This window comes from Carettochelys insculpta, chromosome 4 (assembly GCF_033958435.1).
Source record: "Carettochelys insculpta isolate YL-2023 chromosome 4, ASM3395843v1, whole genome shotgun sequence".
Classification (NCBI taxonomy): Eukaryota; Metazoa; Chordata; order Testudines; family Carettochelyidae; genus Carettochelys; species Carettochelys insculpta.
The window spans coordinates 125,896,460-125,920,917 of record NC_134140.1 but is presented as its reverse complement, the minus strand read 5'-3'; the positions used below and the strand labels follow the sequence as shown (position 1 = coordinate 125,920,917).

Below are 24,458 nucleotides of genomic sequence, written 5' to 3'. Positions count from 1 at the left end.
CCATGGTCCAACAAGCACAGTGATTCCCTGGGTGCTCTGGGACTGGAGCGCTCACAGAAAAAAACTCGCACCAAGTTCCCTCCCCTGCCCCCAGACCCACACTTAAAATCTCCTTCCCCTGCCCTCCCAGAGCGTTGCACATCAGGTGATGTGCGGCGTTCAGGAGGAGGAGGAGGAGGAGGAGGAAGAGCATGAAATGGGGTGCATTCATGGGAAGAGGCAGAAAGAGGTGAGGTGGAGCACAGGTGTGGGATGGCGGCTGAGATCCCAGCTGCAGAGAAATCAGCAGCTGAGACCTGCTGCTGGCAGCTATGACCCTGGGTAGCAACGGTAAAGGGGCTGGTGGATGGGAGCTAGGACCAATGGCTGGGATGTTGGGTGGCGGAGAAGGGGCTGACAGTGGGGACCCAAGGCACGGGGCCACTTTGGGCCCAAAGCCTGGACGTGCTGCATTACCCCCTGCACCCAATGCATTCTGCACTGACCTCCCCGGTTCAGAAACTTATCTGGCTCAGCATGGGACAGGTCATGAGGGTGCCAGACTTGAGAGGTTCAACTGTACTTGTTTTCAAGGTATATATATGGAACTTAATCTACTTCCCAACAAGAGTTTGGTACGATTGTAGGTCATGTCCAAATCAGCCACTTAAGTTTTTTTTTTTTTACTTACCACTTTGCAACAAAGAGGCCAGAACCACCATAAAAGACCAATAGCCGCCAAAAGCAGCAGCACAAGAATGGCAATAAGAGCAGCTATGCCATTAGACTATGGAGAAACAAGAAAGGAAAAGACAGAAATTGTTAACATGGTCCAATGACTATCTCATTAATGAACATTTCTTGTCTTCCACTGCCCCCCACCCCAACATGGTTACATACTGATTCACATACAGAGGATTCGTATTTGCCAGTACCCCTTTCTGCAGATCTTACTCAGACAAAACTCTTTATGAAGCCTATAGGATCAGGCGCACTCTGGGCCAGATCCACCCCTAGTGTGGTCCTCTGATACCTTCCACATTTGGTTTCCTCCTCTTTTGTGAGCTGGGAAATGCACTTGGTGAACCAGGATTCTTGAAAGAAGATGTACAATAAAGTGAATGATTGGGCAGGGGAGAAGGGGGGCAGGGCAGAAGGGAGATTAAAAGGTACTCTATAAGTCTTCCAATTCCTTATGTATTCTTAGTTTGGTGCATTGCAGGGGACTAGACTCAATATCTCAAGATCCTTTTAAAGGTCTGGACACAGCATCAATGTAGAATATGATAGGCCACTGAACTTGGAAGAGCTTTCAAAATGCACGTACATGCACCAATCTTCAAGACTCCTCATCCACCATCACTGCAAGAGTCACACTTTGAAGAGAACAAGCCTGATCCTCCTCTGATCTGCTCCAGTATAAGTCAGGAGTAACTCCACAAAGTCAATGGATTTATACTGATGTGAAACTGGTGTTAAGTGAGAGGAGAACCAGGCCTAATATGGAGGGGAAAAAATGGTCACCAGCACAGGTATACCTAATGACTTGAAAGGATTACATTAAGAGCTACCTAAGGAAAGCTGATCTTCAGTTCAGTCTGTAGCCTCTGATAGGAACAAGAATAGGCAAGTAGAGTTCTACAGGGGTATATAGGGTTCCCATACCATTGGCTACATCTACACTAGCCAAAAACTTCAAAATGGCCACGCAAATGGCCATTTCGAAGTTTACTAATGAAGCACTGAAATACATATTCAGTGCCTCGTTAGCATGTGGGCGGTCGCAGCACTTCAAAATTGATACGGCTCGCCGCTGCGTGGCTCCTTTTCGAAAGGACCCCGCCTACTTCGAAGTCCCCTTATTCCCATCTGCTCATAGGAATAAGGGGACTTCGAAGTAGCTAGGGTCCTTTCAAAAAGGAGTCCCATCTGGACGAGCCGCGCGGCGGCGAGCCATGTCAATTTCGAAGTGCCACGGCCGCCCGCATGCTAATGAGGCACTGAATATGCATTTCAGCACTTCATTAGTAAACTTCAAAATGGCCATTTGCATGGCCATTTCGAAGTTTTTGGCTAGTGTAGACACGGCCATTGTGTTTGGTATTCTAAAAATAAAGATTTAATTATAGTCTTGAAGTCTGAATGCTCAAATTGGCCTGCAGAGGGTGAAAAAAAAATAGAAATTGTCAGACTGGTGCTGACTGGTGGTCTAATTAAGTTCAGGATGACATCTCTGATGGTGCCAGTTACCCCTTGCTGGAGAGGAAGGTGCAAAGAAGCTGGCATAGACAGTTATAGGGTAACTAGAAGATTCCTCCTAACCCAAAGGGACAGGCAGAAATTTAAGAAGCTAGGACAGCTGGTCCAATAAAAGTTATTACCTCACCCATCTTGTCTCTTTCAACAGATACCTTTAAACTTAGTCTCACAAGGTCTTAAACAGAGTCAGACCAATGTAAGATGTCTGATGGCTAAACTGTGTCCCATTTAGGCACAGACTGACTGCCATGAGGCTCATAAGGAGCCAAGCTATCAGAGGCACACAGAGATGGATGGTGCTCAGCCTCTGTTGAGTTAACAGTCAGCCCATTTTGCTGCTTTCAGTAATATGGTTTCTAATGATAAGCATGAAAGGTGACTCTTACAAAGGCTTAGACTGCACCTGGAACCTTCTTTTTAAGGGAGGATGCGGAAAAAGCAGTGGCCCAGAGGCTAAAAGCCCCAAACCCACATCCTCTATACACACTTTTTTTTCCTTAATCCTATGTGCAGTGTGCTCCACAGCATGTAAATCAGGAATAAAATTAGTGGGAAAAGAATGGTGAGGTATGTGGGAAGGAGACCTGTTCGCATTTCATGTAAGAACAACAACAAAAGATACAGTCTGATCCACATCCCATGCCAAAGTAAGGTAAGAGTCATTGTACTCAAGTCAGAGAAGTGACACTTGTGAGCAGCTATGGTAAATAGTCTCAGAGGGGTAGCCATGTTAATCTATAGCCTCACCAAACAAACAAAAACAAAAAAACAAGCAGTCCTGTAGCACCTTAAAATTTCACAATTTTATTTAATTATTTCATGGGTCTTACCATGAAAGCTCATTAGCTACAGGCTTTTTCTTTTTCTCTTTTTTTTGTGAGAAGCTGGTATAAATGAGGAGACTCAAGCTGTACTCAAATGATGACTCATTGTGTGTAATTATGAGGTGGTCATGTAAGATGATATCATAAACAACTACTACCTATGGCCTCTCTGCAGCACCTTTTTTGTTTTCTTTCTTCCTCTGCAGCAACTTCAGTTTGCCTGGGGGGCTGTAACTTAACTAATTCTCTTGAACCAGGTTAGCCATCAGCTGCTCTGCCTTAGAATTAGCTCAGCCTTCAATCAGCAACCCAGTTTCTATGCAGTTGCCCATCTGCTACTATGGAAACAAACAGCTCTGCTTCTTTGGTCCATCCTTCATTGCACAGTGCACAACGTGTGGGTTTACAAAGAAAAGAGGAAATGGATGAGCAGAAGTGGAGCCGGATTTCCTGTCAGTTCACTTCTCTAGTTATTCTGCTCCTGCTGCTTGAAACCGTTCACCGCAGAGAAACAAAATGCTCGAACTGGAGAAGTGTAATAAAATGATTTGGTATGTATTGATTTTCTAAAGTAGTTTTTAATTTTGTTTGCACTGCCAGCATTAAGACTTGTATGTGGCCAGGGTAAATTCACAGTTTCAGCCCAATCACACCTCTGACAGTTTGAAGAAAAAGGGAAGAGTGGTAAATGTTGTGTCATGATAGAGCATCCATCAGCACCCTTAGGTCACTAACTCAACGTTGCGTCACTGTCCACAAAACTGTGACATCAGCTGAAAATGGAAACGGGCCACACCTTATAATGGATTCATTAGTGTTCCCAGCCTGATTTACATTTGCTGAGCTGGTTCAATCATAACACCATTCAAACTCCCTACACCAAAACCTAAAAGCGGAGCTGGTGCTGACATCAACCCCACCTCCCCCATCTACCCAAAAAAAAAATTCATATTCACATTTTAAAAGGGTTGAAAAAAATGAGCTTGGCTTCTCCAGGTTAATTCCCTGTGAACAATAAGCCTGATCTAGATGGTGCTTGGTGCTACTCTGAGTGCAGGGGACTGGACCTCATGACCTCTTCAGACCCCTTCCCATTCTAGGTTAAAGAGTAGGGTCAGGGAAAGTACAGAGTGACCAGGTTCCTTGCGAATTCATCTCTATTTTGCTTGACATGAATGTAATTTATATTCCTTTTCTCTCCCTTCAACAAAACACAAATGGCTAATTCTGCCCTTTGTTTGCTCATAACACCGACAGATTTCAACAGGAGCTGGGCATGCCTGCACACCAAAGCTGTGTCTGCACTACAAAAATAACTTAGAAGCTACTTACTTCAAAGTACAACTTAGAAGTAAGCACCCTTGAAGTTGAGCGTCTATACACACCCTACTCTGAAGTTAAACTTCCAAGTAAGGCACTACTCCATAACTTTGAAGTAAGGGAAAATGTGTGTCAACTCTCTGCTGGTTATTGTGAAGTCGTGCCTAACTTTGAAGTTAACTTCCAAGTTAGTTCCTTGTGTAGATGCACCCCCTGAATAGCACAGCACAGTCTCATACGTTTGCAGACCTGAAAGTAAAGTCAGAGTACAGGCCTTTTTTAAAGGGCACAAACTTTGTGAAAATATTTGGTCCTGTTACAAATGACTCCAAAATCTCTTACCCTACATGAAAGCTGCCTACAAAATAAACACAGCATATCACCAAGAGACCTGACTCCACCCTACTTTTCTCCAGTCCTAGTTAAAATATTGTTATAATTTCTAAGGCGGATGAAACCATAATGAATCTTCCATAGCTAGCCTAAAGTGTTCAGTTTCCATCTGTACAACCTCAAGCTTCATACCACCCATCTACGCTATAAACTGGCACCAATGTTAATTGGGTCAGTGGACAACTGTACATGGGTAACAAAGTCAGGCCGCAGCACCCCAGGTTCTGGGCATCATGGCTCCACACCCATGTCACTGGGGGTCCTGGCTGCTGGGCCCACAGCTGACCTCACTCAGCCACAAACCACACACCCTGCTCAGCCACAGTGTCTGTGCCTACCCAGGGGAATCTGTTGCTGGGCCCCACATGCCAGGTCCTGGCCATCTGACCTGCATGGAGGGTCCCAGCTTCTGACCCCCTCTCTAGCAGGAAGTGAGGGGCACAGACAAGGATGGGGGTGATGTGTAGTTCAGCACCCTTAATCCATAATTGACACTGCAATTGTACCCTAACTAGCTCCTCTGTCACAACTCTATTTTTAGTGAAAGCTGGTCCTGAAAGGGTTGGGGAAGTCATCCAAAGGCCTCAGAGCTGCAGCAGCAGACTGATTAATGTGTGCTACTATGTTTAGCATATAACAATGCATAGCTGTGGGAAAATCCTATGCACTGTATATACTGGAAGCACATGTTCCTTAGCTGTCAAGCAGGGAATGCAGAGAGGGAGACTGCCAGGAGGGGAGGGACATTTCCCTGACTATATCCCCAAAAATAGCTCTCTGCCAAGGTCTGTCTGCCACAGTTGCTGAAGTCGTTAGCAAACCGGAAGCAATGGTGGTGGAAAGGGATGGAAGCTCTTTACTGACAGTCAATGTCAGGAGCTGAGGATAACCTGTTAATCACGCTCTAGTGTCAAAGATGTCCTGTCTGTTAGCTGGAACTTGAGCATAATGCTAAATATGGTAACTCTCTTCCTGCACAGAAAGAGGTACAGATTTAGGGCTGCTGGGTGTCCTGCACTTGACCAGAAAGTCCAGTCACAAAGGCAACCTGGCAGTGTCCAGGCAGCACAGATGACTGCACCCTAGAAGTCCAGTTACCAGAGCAGCTGCTAAAACCCTCCCCACTGAGCATACCGGAAGAACAGCTAGTGTGGCTGGCAGAGGAAACCAACTGGCTTCAGCTGCTCTAGGGGATACTGGCACTGCAGCTGCCAGGAACTGGGGAAGCTTGTCTACCCCTTCCCCACACTACTGTGCCCCGACTTCCCCACTCTGGAGCCTGACTCCATCCGGCACTGCACACGTTCCCTGCCCATCACTACCTCTTCCCCCCCCACAGTGCGTGCCTCCTGCTGCTCCTTTCCACCTCCCACACACACAGCACGCCCCTCTTGCTGCCTCTCCCCATGACACACACTGTGCCTCCCACTCCCCACTTTCAGTTAGTCGTCCTCCAGCACCAGCACCCCCTCTGACACTCAATGGCCCCATCCTGAGCTTGCCCCATCTAGTTCAGTTAACCTCCTCCACATATACACACACACACCATCAATGCCAGTTACCACTCCTTCCACACCCCCACCATCCTCTAAGTGACACTCACTGCTCTCCCAAAATCCTAGTGCCCACGCAGCCTTCCCCCCTCCCATCCCAGTTAGTGCCTCTACCATTCCAAGACCCCTCAATGCCAGTTACCGCCCCCTTGAGTCTTTTGGGAAGTCACGAAAGGCTGCTTTCTGTGTTATCAAGAGTGTGGGTTAGTACATTTCTATTCAAGCAGTATTCTTAGATGTTTATTCTAGTGAAACTTTTAAAAAAAAGTTGGATTTAAAATAAAATACTTGCTTAACGAGCCAAAAATCACTCACCATCTTTTCAAGGAACTAGTTGATGCCTAAAAAGACTTAAATTTCTTTAATACTAATCTTACTGTGCATATAACGCACAAAGCCAAAAAGCTGTGCCAAATTTAGAGATTCTAAACCAGAAACAGGATGACTAGGGATGATGGAAAATGGGCTGAATTAGTAATTCTGCCAGATTTGTTTGTCATTATTTTGGGATATTAGTTTCTTTTCTGCATTTGTGAAACTTCTCATTTGCCCTCACCATAAGAGAAAGCTCACATTTTTGTACTGTTTGATGTCTAAACTCAGAGAAAAGAAGAAGATTTTTAACCAAGTTATAGGAAGATTTTTAACTTTTTTATATATATATAATACTACTGGTAGTAGTGGTACTTCTCATTTAATATAGATGCACTTAGACCAGTTTAACTCTCAGCTAAATCAGTTTTATTTAATTTAGTAATTTACTAATATAAGCTAAACAAGGATTAAATCGGTTTAAGTGCATCTACAATGGGGGTATCACCTATTTAACTATACGGACTTGAAATTAACTTTTCTAATATAGACAAGCCCCTAAATATTCAGACACAAGTGCAGACAGATGCATATTGGATAACTGTCAATAGGCTTGTCTTCACTACATCCCTACTTCGAAGGGCGGATGGTAAGTAGGGAATTGGGAGTTTATTAATGAAGTGCTGCGGTGCATATGCAGCACTTCATTAAGCAAATTCCCTCCCGCGGCAACTTTGAAGTGCTGCAGCTCACCCGCCGGTACTTTCAAGTCCCTTTACTCCTCAAAATTTACTGACTTACTTGATGCGAGCCAGTACTTCGAAGTTCAAAGTTCAAACCAAAGTTGCCGCGGGGGAGAGTTTGCTTAATGAAGTGCTGCATATGCATGGCAGCACTTCATTAATAAACTCCCAACACCCTACTTACCATGCACCCTTCAAAGTAGGGCGATAGTGTAGACACAGTCAATATGTATTTGTGGAATGCCACAGTGATCATGAGGTTTGCTTCATTTTCTGCTTGCAATCAGTTTTGTCTTTTGAAAATAAAAAGGTCCTTGAAGAGGTGTGTGTGTATATGGAAAGCCTACCTACAGATCAGGTGAGACACTGCTCAGCACATACACTCAGTGAAGTTTGCTTGTTTGCACAAAAATAAAAAGAACATAAATAAGTATTTCACGACATGAGGATTTAGAAGATATATACACTTGTGCTTACCTAGGTGTACATATGCACTTGTGCTCACAGCTTTTCACACATTATTAATATTATATTCATTATTAATAGGCTAGCACAGATCTTGAGATTGTCACATACAAAAAGTTACGCAAGGATAAAATGGCAAGCCGTGCAATTTCAACATCTATATGAAATGCTGTCAGTTGTTGACTTACACATTCTGAAGCAGTAATTGTTAATGAGCTGGAGATCAAAGACTGTCCTTCGTTCAAACTCACCAAAACTTCTAGAGTCCTGGAAAGTGAAAGTAAAAAAAAAAAAAAAAAGCCAAATAGGTGTGAATTCCAGCATATGTACATTAATTAGGAATCTTGCTCCAGTCAAACTCAGTTAAAATAAAGCAGAAAACATGGAGAATGGGAGCCAAGATATGGATCGCTCTTAAGCTAAAATGTTGTGTCATTGTTTATAGATAGTCCTGACCATTTATACAGTAAAAGCTGAGTTATCCAGAATTTGGTAACTGGCAAGTTCAGTTAACTGGCACCAGAGAATACACAAGGCATTTCATTAGAAAGCCTATGAGGATTTCTAAGCAGGATTTCCAATTTGATTTCAATATCAAATATGAATTTGGTTAAGCTTTGGATAAATATATAGAGACAAAACCCTGACTAATCAGTCAAGCACATGAGTACACTTAAACACACACATAGGCTGAAGCGAACAGTGATGTCAGGCAAGTCAGGAAACTTAACAGACACTTGCAGTAAGTAACTTTCTTCCCCCTCTTCTCCACCCTTTAACCCCCTCCCTTCTGTCCTATGTAGCTGACCTGTCAGTTTTCATTTCATTTTTTTCTATTTCTTTCTGTTAAATTCTACTAAATTCTCATTGTGCCAGTTTACTTTCATCAGAATTTACAGATCTGAAGAAGACGGTCTGTCCCACGAAAGCTCATCACCAAATAAATTATTATGTTTGTCTTTACAGTGCTACATGACTGCTGGTTTGCTTGGATCCCTAAGTGAGACAGCTACAGAATAGTAAAAATGGCAGTGTAGACCATCCCTAAACGTTCTGATGAATGGCACATATTTAAAGTGAAGTGTTTATGTGGTGCTATATTGAAACCTGGCCCAAATTTCTGACAGGTGATCAGAGAAACTCTGGATGTTTATCTGAGCATCCACGAGCAGAATAAATTTTGTTCTGTAATCCAAGACTGTGTGGATGTACACCACCAACAGAAGCACATGCTATGCTGCCGGTTACGCGCAGCTGTGGGTGCTCTGTTAATCACCTGGGAGGCACATAAATTTCTCCTAGGTGGCAGCCCACGTCCTCATCTTACAGAGGTAGCGCTCCCTGTGTCTTTTGAGGCTTATTCATCCTAAATGGCAGCTGTAACATTAAAACACACGGACAAATTTTGCTCTCCATTCCCCTGATCCAAAGCCCACTTGAACTGCAGAGATGTAATGAAGAACAGAATCAACCCAATATTTGCATGTATCCCCCTCGTATGCAACAGCACAGGGAAGACGTTTTTGACTTGTGAATTTTTAACTGAGCATAGACACAAAGAGAAAAGTTAATCCCTCCTGGAACACCATGTTTCATTTTTTTTTTTATCTGTTTGTCTATTTAAAGCGCAATTTATACCCCATAAAATACACAGACTTCAGAGCAAATTTTGCTCTTATTTACACCCATAAAAGAGTATTAACTTCTGTTTTGTTTCATGAGTGTAACAGACAATTTGCCTCTTCAACATTTAGCAACCTTTTTGGTAGTAGTACTTAAAATGATTATTAATTCGTGAATGTTTTTCCTTTTTGCAGTTGACTCTCCATTGGTCTCAAAGCATTTTCCAAGCATTAATGAAGTAAATCTCTTAGGGTGTGTCTATATTTGCATTCATCTTTCGAAAAAGTTATACAAATGAGGTAAATCAAAAATGCAAATGATATAAATTTGCATATTTGACAGCCATTTGCATATTCTAATTTCAAAAGAGCTTCTTTCGAAAGGAAACCCCATCTTTGAAAGAATCCTTCTTCACATTAAATAAAAGGAATATTTAATGGCAATAGGAATAAGGGGATTTCGAAGTTGCTGGGGTCCTTTCGAAAAGGACCCCCGTGTGGACAAGCTGCGGTAATTTCGAAGTGCCATAGCTGCTGGCATTCTAATGAGGCGCTGAATATATATTTCAGCACTTCATTAGTAACCATCGAAATGGGATAGTGTAGACGTAGCTGTAATGTCGTAAATGCTAACCAAAGCTGCGGCTTGCGACCTTGGGCAAGCCATTTCACCCCGAGCATTTTATCCAGCAGCAACAAAACAGGGCTAACAGCATATATCATACCTACCTCACCCAGGTGGGTATGCAGATTAATTAGTTAATTTTTGTACAGCAGTTTGATAACACACAGCCCTGTATAAATATTGTCCTTCTTACTATGGGTGGGGAGGGGGATGAAATAAGTTTTAATTTATTTTGGTGCTCTATCTGAGGCACTACTGACAGTGTTTGTCAATGACAGAATTTTAGACAGAGGAAGTCTCATCAACCTAACTCAAGATCATAGGCCAGTCAGCAGAGATCAAGTCCACATCGCTAGAGTGAGTGAATCTGTTTAATTCATTATCCTAAGACTGACTTTGGCATCTTCTCACACGAACATTCACAAAACTGAGGAGAATTCTGTTGAAATGAGATGGTGGCTGATTTGTGACTACCTAAGACACTAGGCTAGAATACTGTGAGGTAACCTGATGCCCATAACAATGTCTGGTGTTCACCATCTATTTCAAATACTGACATACTTAAAGGAGAAGTTTGTACTAGACCTGCTGTGAAATTTTGTTTGGCTTGCTTTTAAATACAATATACCTCCATAACAGAACAGAATGGGTTCAGGAACCTTCAAACAGTCAAGCTATTAGATTGGTTTAATACTCTACGGCTGTGTCTAGACTAGCTCCGAACTGCGAAGGGGGTATGGTAATTACAGTATTGGGAGATTACTAACGAAGTGCTGAGGTGCATATGCAGCACTTCAGTAGGCTAAATCTCCCCCGGGGCAACTTCGAAGCGTCACACTTCGAAGTGCCAGCTTGAGTGTAGCCATGGGTCAGCCGCGGGTACTTCGAAATGCCTACACTTCTTCAAAGTCCCAGGACTTTGAAGTAAAGCAGGCACTTCAAAGTACCCACAGCCGACCCGTGGCTACACGCAAGCCAGCATTTCAAAGTTGCTGCGGGGGAGATAAGTATTGCATAGGCACTTCATTGGTAATCTCCCAACACCTTAATTACCATACCACCTTCAAAGTTGGGGGCTAGTCTAGACACTGCCTAAGAGAAGGTGATGTCCTGACTCCACTTAAGACAATAACAAAACTTCCACTGACTGCACCTGGACCAAGGAGTCACCCACAAAATGAATAATATAGCAATATTTCTCAAACTGTGCTACATGTTCCAGTAGAGGATAGGCAGGTCGGTTTAAGGTATAGCAACACAAAAAGTATTAGTATGCAGCTACAATAATATAAGTTCCAAAACTGGCACTCCATATACTTTTAAGTTGTAAATGTAACATAATAGGACTTTAATGTTAGAGAACCTGTGCTATAATATACCCACCAAAATAATATTTCGATCTCCAGTGACGTTAGAAATTTGTTACTTTTGTAGATCTTTCAACTCCCCACTTACAATTTTTTAAAAACAAATCCCGCAGTCCTTTCATGGGCAAAATTCCCACGGAGATCAACATGAGTTTTGACTAAGCAAGAATTGAGATTCCCTGGATTCGGCAAGTAGACTGCAAGGATGCCTGTGATTATGAATTTTACCGCATTCTACAGATTTCTGGGTGAAAGATTCAAAATGTTTTCAGTTGCTTGATTTTCCTGTAGACCTTACTTTCAAAATTTGGATCTGAGCCCAGAATTCCTTTTGATTCTTTTTTTTTTCTTCCCTCACTTCTGGGACTTGCGAACTTTTTCCTTCCTACCAAAATTTTGTGTGTTTTCTTAGAGCATAGTCTGTACTTTCTGGAAGTGAATTGATTTGTTCAGTGTGCTAGTGTCAGTCCAAGACATACACGACAGCAAGAGAAAAAAATGCCTCAGTGATGGAATAAAGACATATTCAACCCTAGTAACTGAAAGCTAAGTTATATATTCAGCTTCTAATTTTTTCAGCTGGCCTACTGAAAAATAAAAACACATCAGAAATTGTATGAGCAACTGACTTTTTAGAGCTGTGGTCATCTTTTCAGGTGTATCTACAATGTTTGATAATGCTTAACTCTTTTTTTTTTATTTATGTTTATAATTGCACCTACCTTACAAACTTTGACCTAACTAGAGGGACATAAATATTGAATTATTTTATTAGAATCCTCATTGAATAGGGCTCCTAGACATGAGCAATGCCTATAAATATCAAGCAATAAAAGCACCTCCTCGACCATTTCCCAGTCCACAGGGATACCTCCCATGCCAATCTCCTCTGTTCTGCTCCCAGACTCCCGCATACCATACACCAACATTCCTTCCTACTCCACAACAAACAGGTGTAACTTGCAGACCAATTGGAAGGAAGGTATTGTTAGCTCAAACACCACAGATGAACTCAGCTGTTGCAATAATACATGAGCAAAGAGACTGCCTCATGAACACACTGAATTGGGAATTAGGTACCCAATTCTATTCTACTAACTTCCTTTGAAAATCCCACCCTAAAGACTATCACCGTTAGACTTTGCCCTACCCTATTACAATGACTATCCCCCTTATTTATTATAGGTAATAGATAAGGGTCAGCATGGATTTGTCAGGAACAAATCACGTCAAACCAACCTGACAGCTTTTTTAATAGAATAACAAGTCTCGTGGATAAAGGGGAAGTGGCAGATGTGGCATACCTAGACTTTAATAAAGCATTTGATACAGTATCACATGACCTTCTTATGAGTAAACTAGGGAAACTCAACCTAGATGGGGCAACTATCAAGTGTGTGTGTAACTGGTTGGATAACCGTTCACAGACAGTAGTTATTAGTGGTTCATAGTCAGGCTGGAAGGCAATAACATGTCGGGTTTCACAAGGGTCAGTTTTGGGGCCAGTTCTGTTTAATATCTTTATAAATGATGTAGATGATGACATAGAGAGTACACTTATCAAGTCTGCAGATGATACCAAGCTGGGAGGGGTGGTTAAGTACTGGAATAAATTGCCTAGGGTGGTGTAGAAGTGTTGGTAATGCTGCTAGTCAACACTGAGCTCACAAGCAAATCCTCTCATTTGGCACCCGTCAGGTCCCAAGGGTGCCAGACCAGAGAGGTTCAACCTGTATTAAACTCCAGCCCTGTCAGCAGAGGCTACTCAGGGATGTGATGAAGTAGTACAACTCCAAAGAGAGTTCTGGCTTCACAAGAGAGAGCAGAGTCAAGACCCCAGGTAGAACGCAGACTGGAACCTGCTATGTAGTGGGTACCTGCTCCAAGAAGGCTTACTCCTACTGGAGGCAGGCGGACTGTATGCTGTTTAGCATATTAACTGCTTCGCCCTGCCTATACGCCTGAGATAAAGGTGTGGATTTCTATCCATCACTTTACAGACCAGAAGACTGAGGCAAAGATTAGAGACAAAAATCAAACTTGGGTGCCAAAGTTAGTTACCTAAATAAGATCCCTAAGTTGCCTAAATAGAGATTAAGGAGCATGTGAGCATCCATGTCTTGAACATTTTTACTCTAAGGCAGGAATTAGCAACCAAAATAGCAAGAAGAGCCATTATTTCCCATTTGGTTAAAAAAAAATAATCAATAATTCAAGAGCCGCAATGCTTGTGAAAACGAGACAGTCCTTAATAAATAATGTCAAACCACATTTTCTGTAACTCCTATTTTAAGAACTGTGCACACACAATGATTTGTAATGCAATACATGTTTCCTGCAGGATGTTCACAAACTTTTTACATATTCTATTTTCTCACACTTAACGTGTGTTTGTACCACGGTCTTCCTCACTTTCACTCCCAAACCTTCTCTCTCACTGCACGATGCTGGGGGGAGTTATCCAACATTTCAAGATCCCATATCATTTGCTATTTAGATAGAAGTTGTTCATTTAGGGGCTTTCAGACCTTCACAGTTTATTGAAAATAATCAGGAGGGGTTTTTTGTTTTTTTACTTTGCAATTATAGTACCTGGAGCTACAAAGAAGTCCTTAAAGAGCTCCAGAGACACCGGTTGCAGACCTGTGCCCTAAGGCAGCCTGCCCCAGAGCACAGTGGTTTTATGATAAACAGCTGGTGTGAGGGTTAGAACCAGGGAAAGCTCAGGCTCAGCTGCAGAAGACAGCACCACCCAGCTCATGCACAACTCACAGTGTACACAAATAAATACTTAATTTTACTAAATGTGATTTGGAAACAGGGTCTCAGAAGTGGGATAAATTTCTTGCTCCAGTAATGGAACAGAAACATAATTTTCCACTGACTTAAATGGGAGTGTACTGTAAGTTTCCTGCCATGGTCTAGAATATTTAGAACAACAAGACAGCTACTAAAATAAAGAGCGCCACAACTTCTTGTATTGGCACAGCTGATGAGGCCCCTTTTTACTTTAGCTAGAATTTAATCCTTCTTCCACACTGAAAACAAAAAGTTCTGATTTCCATATACAATAAAGCTTCTTCATATGGCTCCAGCAATGCAATGTCCTTACAACAAGCATAGATCACATTTAGGTCTAAATGAGAATTAGGCCCAAAGGTAAAATGCCCAGTGATTTCAATCTGAGCAGGATCAGGTTCCTAGTGCCATTTGCCAAGCTGCATGTTCCATTAACCTTTAGCCGTCAAATGCTCTGACAAAAATCGCAAGCAACGGGCTCACTGAACACATCAGCTTTCAACTCAAATATAACAAACACAGAAGAAGCAGTTTCTGTATCTGTATCAGCTTACTTCTTCATATACAGCTGCAGGGATAAGCCACCCAAGATATTCAGAAGAGTAGATCATACTCTTTCAGTTCCCAAAGCTGCAGAGTGAACTCAGACAGACGACTGTCTCGTGCTCAAAAAAATAAACATGTCAAGATACAAACTAATTTCTTTCCTGCAGTTGTCATGTTAGAGGGATATGAACAATGTTTTATTTATTTTGATTTTTCAGTTATCTCCCTACTTTGGGCTCTATACATTTCATGTTCATTGAAACATGTGCTTCAAAACTAAAATCCAGAAAACGTTAGACACCTGTTTGACCACAACCTCAAAAGTCCCAGTCCACTACGATAATCATTGCACAATCACTTCAACCCCCGCTCCTCAAACAACCAAGAGAAAAGTAACAGAGAGGAAGCCGTGCTAGTCTATACACTACCAAAACAAAAAGCAGTCAAGTAGCACTTTAAAGACTAGCAAAATAGTTTATTAGGTGAGCTTTTGTGGGACAGACCCACTTCTTCAGACCATAGCCAGACCAGAACAGACTCAATATTTAAGGCACAGAGAACCAAAGACAGTAAGCAAGGAGGACAAATCAGAAAAAGATAATCAAGGTGAGCGAATCAGAGAGTGGAGGGGTGTGGGGGGAAGGTCAAGAATTAGATTGAGCCAAGTATGCAGACGAGCCCCTATAGTGACTCAGAAAGTTCCCATCATGATTTAAACCATGTGTTAATGTGCCGAATTTGAATATAAAAGCCAGCTCGGCTGTTTCCCTTTCCAGAACGGTGCGATAGTTCTTCTTCAGTAACACACATACCTTTAGGTCATTGACAGAATGCCCCATTCCATTAAAATGTTGACTAACTGGTTTGTGGATCTGGAGTGTTTTGATGTTTATGAATATTTGGCCTGATTAGTACCACACTGTACCGAAAACCTACTGATTGCTATACTTATCTACACCCTTCTAGTTTCCATCCTGCACACGTGACTAGATCCATTGTTTATACTCAAGCTCTTAGGTACAATCGCATTTGCTCTGATCCAACTGACAGAGACCAAAAACTACAAGAACTTTACCAAATATTCATAAACCTGAATTACCCACCAGGAGAAGTAAAAAAACAAATCGACAGGGCCAGACAAATACCCAGAGACCAGCTACTCCAAGATCGGCCCAAAAAAGCCAAGAACAGAACACCACTGGTCATCACCTACAGCCCCCAACTCAGACCACTGCAACGAATTATTAAAGACCTACAACCTATCCTTAATCAGGATGCCACGCTCCAGAAGGCCCTGGGTGACATGCCTGTTCTGTCCTACAGACAACCTCCCAACCTCATGAGGATCCTCACTAAACAACCACAGTCTATACCCCAGGAACACCAGTCCTAGAACCTTCCCCTGCAACAAAGCCCGCTGCCAGCTTTGTCCACATATCTTCTCTGGAAATACCATCACTGGACCTAACCAGATTACTCACAGAATCATGGGCACTTTCTCATGCTCCTCTACTAACATCATATATGCCATCATGTGCCAACAATGCCCAGATGCTTTGTATATTGGACAGACTTCTAACTCCCTTAGACAAAGGGTCAATGGACACAAAACAGACATCAAAACACTCCAGATCCACAAACCAGTTAGTCAACATTTTAATGGAATGGGGCATTCTGTCAATGACCTAAAGGTATGTGTGTTACTGAAGAAGAATTATCGCACCATTCTGGAAAGGGAAACGGCCGAGCTGGCTTTTATATTCAAATTCGGCACATTAACACATGGTTTAAATCATGATGGGAACTTTCTGAGTCACTATAGGGGCTCGTCTGCATACTTGGCTCAATCTAATTCTTGACTTCCCCCCCCACCCCTCCACTCTCTGATTCGCTCACCTTGATTATCTTTTTCTGATTTGTCCTCCTTGCTTACTGTCTTTGGTTCTCTGTGCCTTAAATATCGAGTCTGTTCTGGTCTGGCTATGGTCTGAAGAAGTGGGTCTGTCCCACAAAAGCTCACCTAATAAACTATTTTGCTAGTCTTTAAAGTACTACTTGACTGCTTTTTGTTTTAACCAAGAGAAAAGATTTTCATAGCTGAACGTGACATATTGATAGCTCTTTTAAGGGTGTTTCAGGTTGGATGCCCCAAAATCATCATTGCATGTTTGAAAATCTTGGGTTTGGGATTTAGACCTTACTAATGTCTTCATCCCACAGAACGCATGAATAAAGCCTCAAAGACCACATGACTTAAAGTGCCTGGTAACATTTCGGCAAACGCCTGACCACTAGAACAAGTGATTTGGAAATTTGCATAGATATGCTGATCTTCAAATATTTGTACTTATGTACTTTTATGGTTAACACCTACAATGTACTAGTTGCTCTCTGAACACTTAAAAAGGACTGTCTCTGCTTTCATGCTTTTGCAATCTAAGGATCTCTAAGCATGTTCAGGTCACTAATTGTACATTCAAATATCAACTTATGATAGCTCCATCCTTTGAAAGTTCATTTCTGATAGGCACAGTAATACTTAGCCCAATTTGCTCAGCTTCTACCTTACTACTGCTTAGAATGGGGACCATTTAGGTAACTGGGACAAGTTAGTTAAAAAAAAGAGGGGGGGTATGGTGCTTGGTCCTGCCAAGAGGGCAGGGGACTGAACTCGATGACCTCTCAAGGTCCCTTCCAGCTCTATGAGATGTATATCACCATTTTTTTCCCCAGCACTTTGAGTGCACAAATCACCTGATTTGCACTCTGTCCCCATTTCTCCTCCTCCCTCACAGAGCTGGAACTCTGCAAGTAAGCTGACTCACAGCATTCCAGCTCTAGGAGGTAGTGGGCAGAACAGGGACAGAGGCGGTTCACAGCGCTGGAAGCCCTGGTAGGGAAGGTGAGGCGTAAGAAGTGCAGGGCTCCAGCGCATGAGAGGCAAGTGGGGGAGGGTGAAGCCAAGGAGTCCACAGGCTGCAGATGGAGCCCCAGGGGGCTGCATGTGACCTACCAGCCGGTGCCTACCCCTACTGTAAGCTCTGAACGAATAACGATGAACAAATAGCTAGCTGTACACCCATTCACAGGTTAAACAATGGGTTTTGCTACCTACGTCCAGTACACAATTTCCCAACAGTTCACTTTTCTGTTCTTGTATTACAATGAGAAAAAGTGTAGTTTTTTAACCTCTCCCCACATTCGCAAGCATAGCTGATGAGAATTTAGCAGAAGTTTTCCAGATACCACACAGGGACATCTTCAGCCCAAAATGATTCCCTTCTCCCCAGGTAGATCTGGGTAAACATGATTTTGTAACAGAAAGTGTTTTACAGCTTTAACAGTGACAGTTACAAGCCCTGTTCACTCTGCTACATAATGAACAAAATATGCAACTTGAAAAGTCCTACCAGTTGCAACTTTTCTTTCTTTGTTTTCAGCTATGTTTTATCGTCACACCGGAGGAAGATGGCCCACTGCCATATGTCAGTACAGTTCTGGTGTGAGGAATTTCAAACCCTGTGAAATACAGCTGACATTTCAATCCATAGTAACCTATTTGCAAAGTACTCATTTGCTCCTTACTTTATGAGTACCCAATAAAAGATTGCCATTTTACAATCCATTAAAAAAGATGAAAAAATTAAATAAAATCATGAAAGACGTTTGCTGGAAGCAATAAATAATTTACCTCTAATTTTCACACACTGAAAATTAAACTGGCAACTGCTCAAAAAGTTATTAAAATTATGGAGACTAAAGATATTTTGAAATCAAGTGCTGGCATTAAAATACCTACAATGTTGCATGTAGTTTTAGAGTGGGGGGGATAGATTTATGCATTAAAAAGTGGATTTAGGTATAGCAACTATCTCAGTGAACTGCACGTATTTCTAGATGTGATACTGGAAGCCGAGAGACAGACAGACAGACAAAGTGTCATCCTCATAACTATGCACAGCCATGCAAGCATGTGGCTGTCAAAAATGAGAGAGACAGACAAAGTGACATCCTCATAACCATGCATTGCCATGGAAGCATGTAACTGTACTAAATGATAGCATGTTATTATTTCGCTTACTTATATAACTGTAGGCACAAAGACTGATTCTCGTTTACATCAGTCTGGGAATGCTACCTTTACATTAAAGCCCCTTCACATTACCATAGGGTTATAAACGGGACTCAATGGGAATGAGAACAATGCCTGCATATTGCTACCTGCATACAGATATCACATGGCTGAGACTGACAAGTAATCTTGTTCAGTACAATGGCACCTGTCCAACAGTCAGTTCCCTGATAGGTTAGAGTTCACCTGGGGCGGGGAGGAATCTAATTGCAGGATGAGAACTTATGTCAAGGGGTTTTGTTTAAAACACATATGCCCTTGCACACATGCCCAAACATGCACACACACCTAGGGAGGCTGTGAACTGGAGAAATTTAAGGTCAAGTTAGACAGATGTATCAGGGATGGTCTAGACCGTACTTGGCCCTGCAGCGAGGGCAGGGGACTAGACTCTATGACCTCTCAAGTCCCTTCCAGTTCTAGTGTTCTATGATTCCATGCTTCTATGAAAACGGTCCTGTGATAACAAAACACATTGCTGGTATGCTCAGCCATTGTCTCCTTCAGTTCACTCCCTTTCACTGACATTTTAATCTACAAGTATATCTGTCACCACACAAACACAAAAATAAAAGTTTCCGCACCCCACCAGAAAGCTCACTATTGTTTCTGAATGAACATATATTTTATGCATCCGAGTTTGGAAGATTCTATTTCTCACTACCATTACCCTCTTTGCATCTGACACCCTTCGAATGGTCAAAGGCCAGTTTCTTACAGAGAAAATATGGTTACCTTTATCTGTGTAAAACTAGCTCCATGAATATGTTCCAGATTTTAACTGTCAAACTTGAGTAATTTAACTGGATGTCTAAACCTATGCTTAAGCGTTCTGATTTAGTAGCTCTTCTGAAAAGCAAAGACAAGCACCCACACCTCTCACTGAAGTATTTACCATATGTGGGAGGCTGCCACATGAGGTAACCTGGCTATTTATTAAGGGGCTTAAGGACAGAGTGGTGACTGGTGTTACAAACTCATAGTCTATGGTTACCCTAACCCAAAGAGCCAGCAGCAGTATGCAAATAGGGGGTATCAAAAATGCAAGTGGCCACTCATTTGCATATTCGATCACTGGCAAATGCTGCCACCAGCACAAAAAAAGCTGTGTAAACGTGGCTCTGCTGGTGAAACAATCCCTCCCACAACCTCCCGCTTTGTCGGCAGTCTCTTGTGCCCAATTTTTTTCCAGGCGTAACAGGCTGCTGACAAAGGAGGATTTGCTGGCAGAACCACATTTACACAGCATTTTATGTGCTGGCGGCAGCGTCTGCTAGTGAGAGAATATGCAAATGAGCGGCTATTTGCATTTTTGAGACCATCCATTTGCATACTGCTGCCAGCAGTTCAGGTCAGTGTAACCACAGGCATATAGAAGAGTGCAGTTTCTGTGCATGGGAGACCACAAGACAGGTGAGAGTAGCCTCTGCAGAGCCACTACTCTCCTACCCGTGCAGGTTGGCAGGCAGGGATAGTGAGAGGGCAGAAACACTGCAACTGAGCTGGCACAAAGAAAAAGGAAAACAGTGTCACTTTTAGAAGAACCAGATTAGCTCCTGGAGCCAGTGAAGATTTGGGGACCACATTCTGATTCCTTGAATCCTGCATCTGCTCTGGAGCAGCACAACTGAGGTCAGGATCAATCTTCCAGGGTTCAATTTTGTGTGCCTAGTCAGGACATGTGAAATCAAACAATCAGCTGTCCACCCACCACCCCCCGGTACTCCACATTCTCACAAGGAGTAAGGGAGGGTGATGACAGAGTTTCACCTGTAGAATTCCCTCAGTGAGAACTACCACATAACTCAGTGTAGATACATCAATTCCATCTATGCAGCTGCCCTATCTGTAATTATGTATCTACAATTGACTTGATAGTCTACAGTAGACCTGCCCTGAGAGCTTCCCTTGTTCAGCATTTTGTGCTATAAATACAAGCATGGATTTCAGTGTTGGTTTGAAAATATGATCATAATCTGCAGTGGTTCGAAAAAGTAATTTATGAAATTCCCACAGCTATAGAGTTTCCATGTTAAGGATGACCACGTCTGACGGAGAACAAAATCTGTCCGAAACTATGGCCAAATCAGGTCCCATTGCAAGTTATTGCACAGGCATGTGATGCAGGTGTAACCCACATGCCTATTGGGCACTGTTCACTGTCCCATGCAGTGGCACCTAGAGAGAAAAGAATGAGTCCCCTCTACAGCTCTAGCTGAGTGTCCTGGCTTTGAGCTCAAAGTGCAGAAACTCCTGCACTGAGCTCCAGAGGCTCAGGGTTTGAGTCTGCCTGTGGGCAGTTATGCAGAGCATAAACAGCAGTATCTCCACAGGACACCAGAGTTAAAGTGATATTTGAGGACCACCAGTGTAGCAGGCTGTGCAATCAGATTTTCAGGCTTGTGAGGTACCAGCATACACCCATATTCTGCAACCTCTTTAACGCCTGCAGATCTTCATCAGTGCTATTGCAGCCTTCCTGGTGCAGGAGCTTGCCGTCATACCTCCCCGCCATAAGGAGGAGGTGCAGTGGGGCACAGTGAGCTCCCACAGTCCTGTGCTTCAAAACATGCAAGCACCTGGATACAGTACTATTGTGTCCAGAGGCATCTGAGCCTACGAAGCACGGGACAGACTTTACTCAATAGTGAGCACAGACAGTCCTGCAGATGGTTAGTATTCTGTAATTGCGATATTTTTGCTCACATTCTTGACACCTGCTGAGGGTATAAAATTAATATTGTGTTATTCACAAAGCAGCATGACCTACCCCATATGCAAAGCCAGCGATTTTAATTTTTTAATGTGGAAAGAATTAAAAACAGAATGCATACCATCTTTCCCCAACCCATTAGTTTAGCTGAGCGTAAAACACAACCAGAATGTAAGTTGTCCCATATGAGTCCCTACTTGAGCCCCAACAACGACAAGTCTCTGCTACCAATTGCCTGATACCGGTCGAACTGGTACAAGTTTAAAGGGTCTTAAACGTTTCACCACTTGGAAGCTCTTGTGAATTTAAGGCAGGGAGTTGGAAGACAGAAAAGCAATAGCTCTGATCTCATGGAATCATGGGACAACTGCAGTGCCATGCTATGAGGAGTCATTATTATGTTAAATCAGTCTATTAATTCAGCTCAAGATTCTATGGCCACTGCATAATATTAAGCACTTAGTTCTGCTCATGCAGGCTTTCCTAATGCTTTGGGAACACTGTGTGCCCTATGGAGGACGGTGAAGGACTGCATTAGAAATTACTAGCGATCTTAACATAAGATCCTCATGTCTTAACAGCCAGCATGCCCATACAATTCACTGAAGATGTTTCCATCTGTGGACATTTCCCATTATAATCTAATCTTGTCAAACTAAATGCCCTTTGAAAATTACTTTAGAAGTTAATATTTATAATAGATATTAGCTCCCATCCTGCAGCCTGCAGAAAAATTCCCCATTGACTTCCAGCTCAAATGCTTCTCCCAATTTGCACAACTTAAGTGCCTGATGACCCAAACTCCCCTTCCAGATATTTGTCATCAACATTCATGGTATAGGATGGCATTGGAAAGAAAAGGCAGCTAATGCTGTGATACAAGTCATGTGCCAGGTATGACCCAGTTCCCAAATAAAGTGGTTTGGGGGTTTTACTTTTGTTTTTTAATAATTTAGATGCTGCATGAGTGGTCAAGGCATTCTGCCCCAACACCACAGATTCCAGTGCAGGTTTTACCTCCCTCATTGGCACCCTTGGGACCCAAGTGGTCCTGAACTATGGGGTGTGCTGGATGAAAGGAGATCAGGCCCCCAGGCTGCCTGGAGGGGAGGGGAGGGCATACTGCAGGGCTCCCCCACCCTGGCCAGTTCCTCACTGCTGCAGGGTTATCAGCATGGCCCTGTGCCCCAGCCAGTTCCCCACCCTGGAGTTATACAGCTCCCCTCCCCCGACACAGCTGTGGTACTGCCGGGGGGGGGGGCCCACTCCCCAGCCGGCTCCCTGCCACAGGGTTGCTGGACTCCCCCAGCCCCAACCGGGGCCCCACCACTGTAGGGCTGCATGAGGGAGCTCCCCTCCAGAGGCAGCTCCCCAGCACTATGCTGGGGCTCCCCCAGCTAGGGTCTCCATGGCTGCAGGGCTGCTGATGGGCTCCCCCTTGCAGCTGCTGCCAGGACTGGCTCTCTGCCACAGGGCTCACTCCCTGTGGAGGGGGTCCTGACTGGGGCTCCCAACCTGGCTCCCTGACCTGAGGCTGCCCATTGGGCTCCCCAGAACAGGCTGCCAGCAGGATTCCCTGCAACCAGCAAGGCTCTCTTCAGCCCTGTACATCTGGATGTCTGGTCCTGCTTGAGAAAAGACGTTGCTGCACAAGAGAGTTTAAACCGATATAGTCCCACCTGAGGAACTGCACCAGCTGCTGGACCGTCCCGGATAGCAGAAGAGGTTTTCTTAATACGAGAAAATGTCATGGTCCTTTTTAGAGGTGACCTCATGCAGGCATGAACAATCTGGATGGGCAGGAAAACAGTGCCTGAAGGGGACAAATCACATCTTCTCTACCTAGGTTTTGGCAAGGTTTCACCCTCTGAGGTCCTGCAAGTAAATGGCGAACTTCAGACTACAACCTGTAAACTTGGTTCCCATGACTTCATGGACAGTGAGGGTCAAAGGGAAACTGCTGGAAGAGGTTTAGAGGAGGCACCTGCTTTCCTTAAGAAAGTCCCTGTTAGACGCTTGCTCAAGAACCCTTTTACCAATCATCACCGTGTAGCAATCTTTCTTTCTAAGGGAGAGGTGACTGGGTAGGTTTTGGACAGGCAGCTCTGACCTGTGTGGTCATTCTGGATTAAGATTTTCACAAAGGGCTGCCTATGGCCAGTTTTGGGCATGTTAGAGGACCCTTTTTCCCCCCCACCCCCAAAAACACCGAGCATTCAGCATCTCCACTAAAGTGAATGAGGAATTCTGTGCTATAGGAAAAACTGGACTCAACGTGAAAACCACTTAGACTAGAGTAATGCTGCTGCTCCAGCAAAGCGGTAAACAGGAGTTTAATTGCACAAAGACCAGATGAGGCTCAGCACTTCCCAGGATGCACTCAGTCCCTTGCTCCTGTGTGACGCCAAAAGGTCCTTGAAGCAGAACTACAGACTCCATCCAACTTCCTGTCCTTTTATCCTCGAGGTTCCTTTTTCCCATTTGGTGCTTACTCTTCACAATTCTCATTTTTGCAACAAAGCAAAAATATGGGGTGGGGGTATTCAGGATAGTAAAATGTTTACTCCAGAAATAAACCCACTAATGAACACTAATCGTCACCACCTTTACATCCTCAGACTTCCTATATGTTACACGTAATTAAAAAAAAAAAGCTTAACTAAAACACAAGCTTAAAACCAGCCTCTTAAATGCACAGGGTCAAATACTCCGAGTGTGTTAACTGGTGCAGCACTAAATGAATGGCACCCGTTTATACCAGCACAGAATTTGATCCATAGTTATCTAATGTGTTTGGCAATCCATA

The 24,458-nt window shown here is 43.2% G+C and overlaps 1 protein-coding gene across 2 annotated transcripts in view; it reads right to left on the bottom strand.

Annotated features, from left to right (window-relative positions):
* ANTXR2 (ANTXR cell adhesion molecule 2) overlaps positions 1–24,458 on the bottom strand; it is a 166,700-nt gene that overhangs the window by 78,131 nt on the left and 64,111 nt on the right. The window contains exons 11-12 of one of the 2 annotated variants that reach the window (XM_074993747.1): positions 8,037–8,115; positions 671–766 (exon numbers count right to left, since the gene is read on the bottom strand). In XM_074993747.1, the coding sequence (XP_074849848.1) occupies positions 671–766; positions 8,037–8,115 (175 nt within the window). The remainder of the gene's footprint in view (positions 1–670; positions 767–8,036; positions 8,116–24,458) is intronic. The other variant, XM_074993748.1, reaches the window with a different exon arrangement.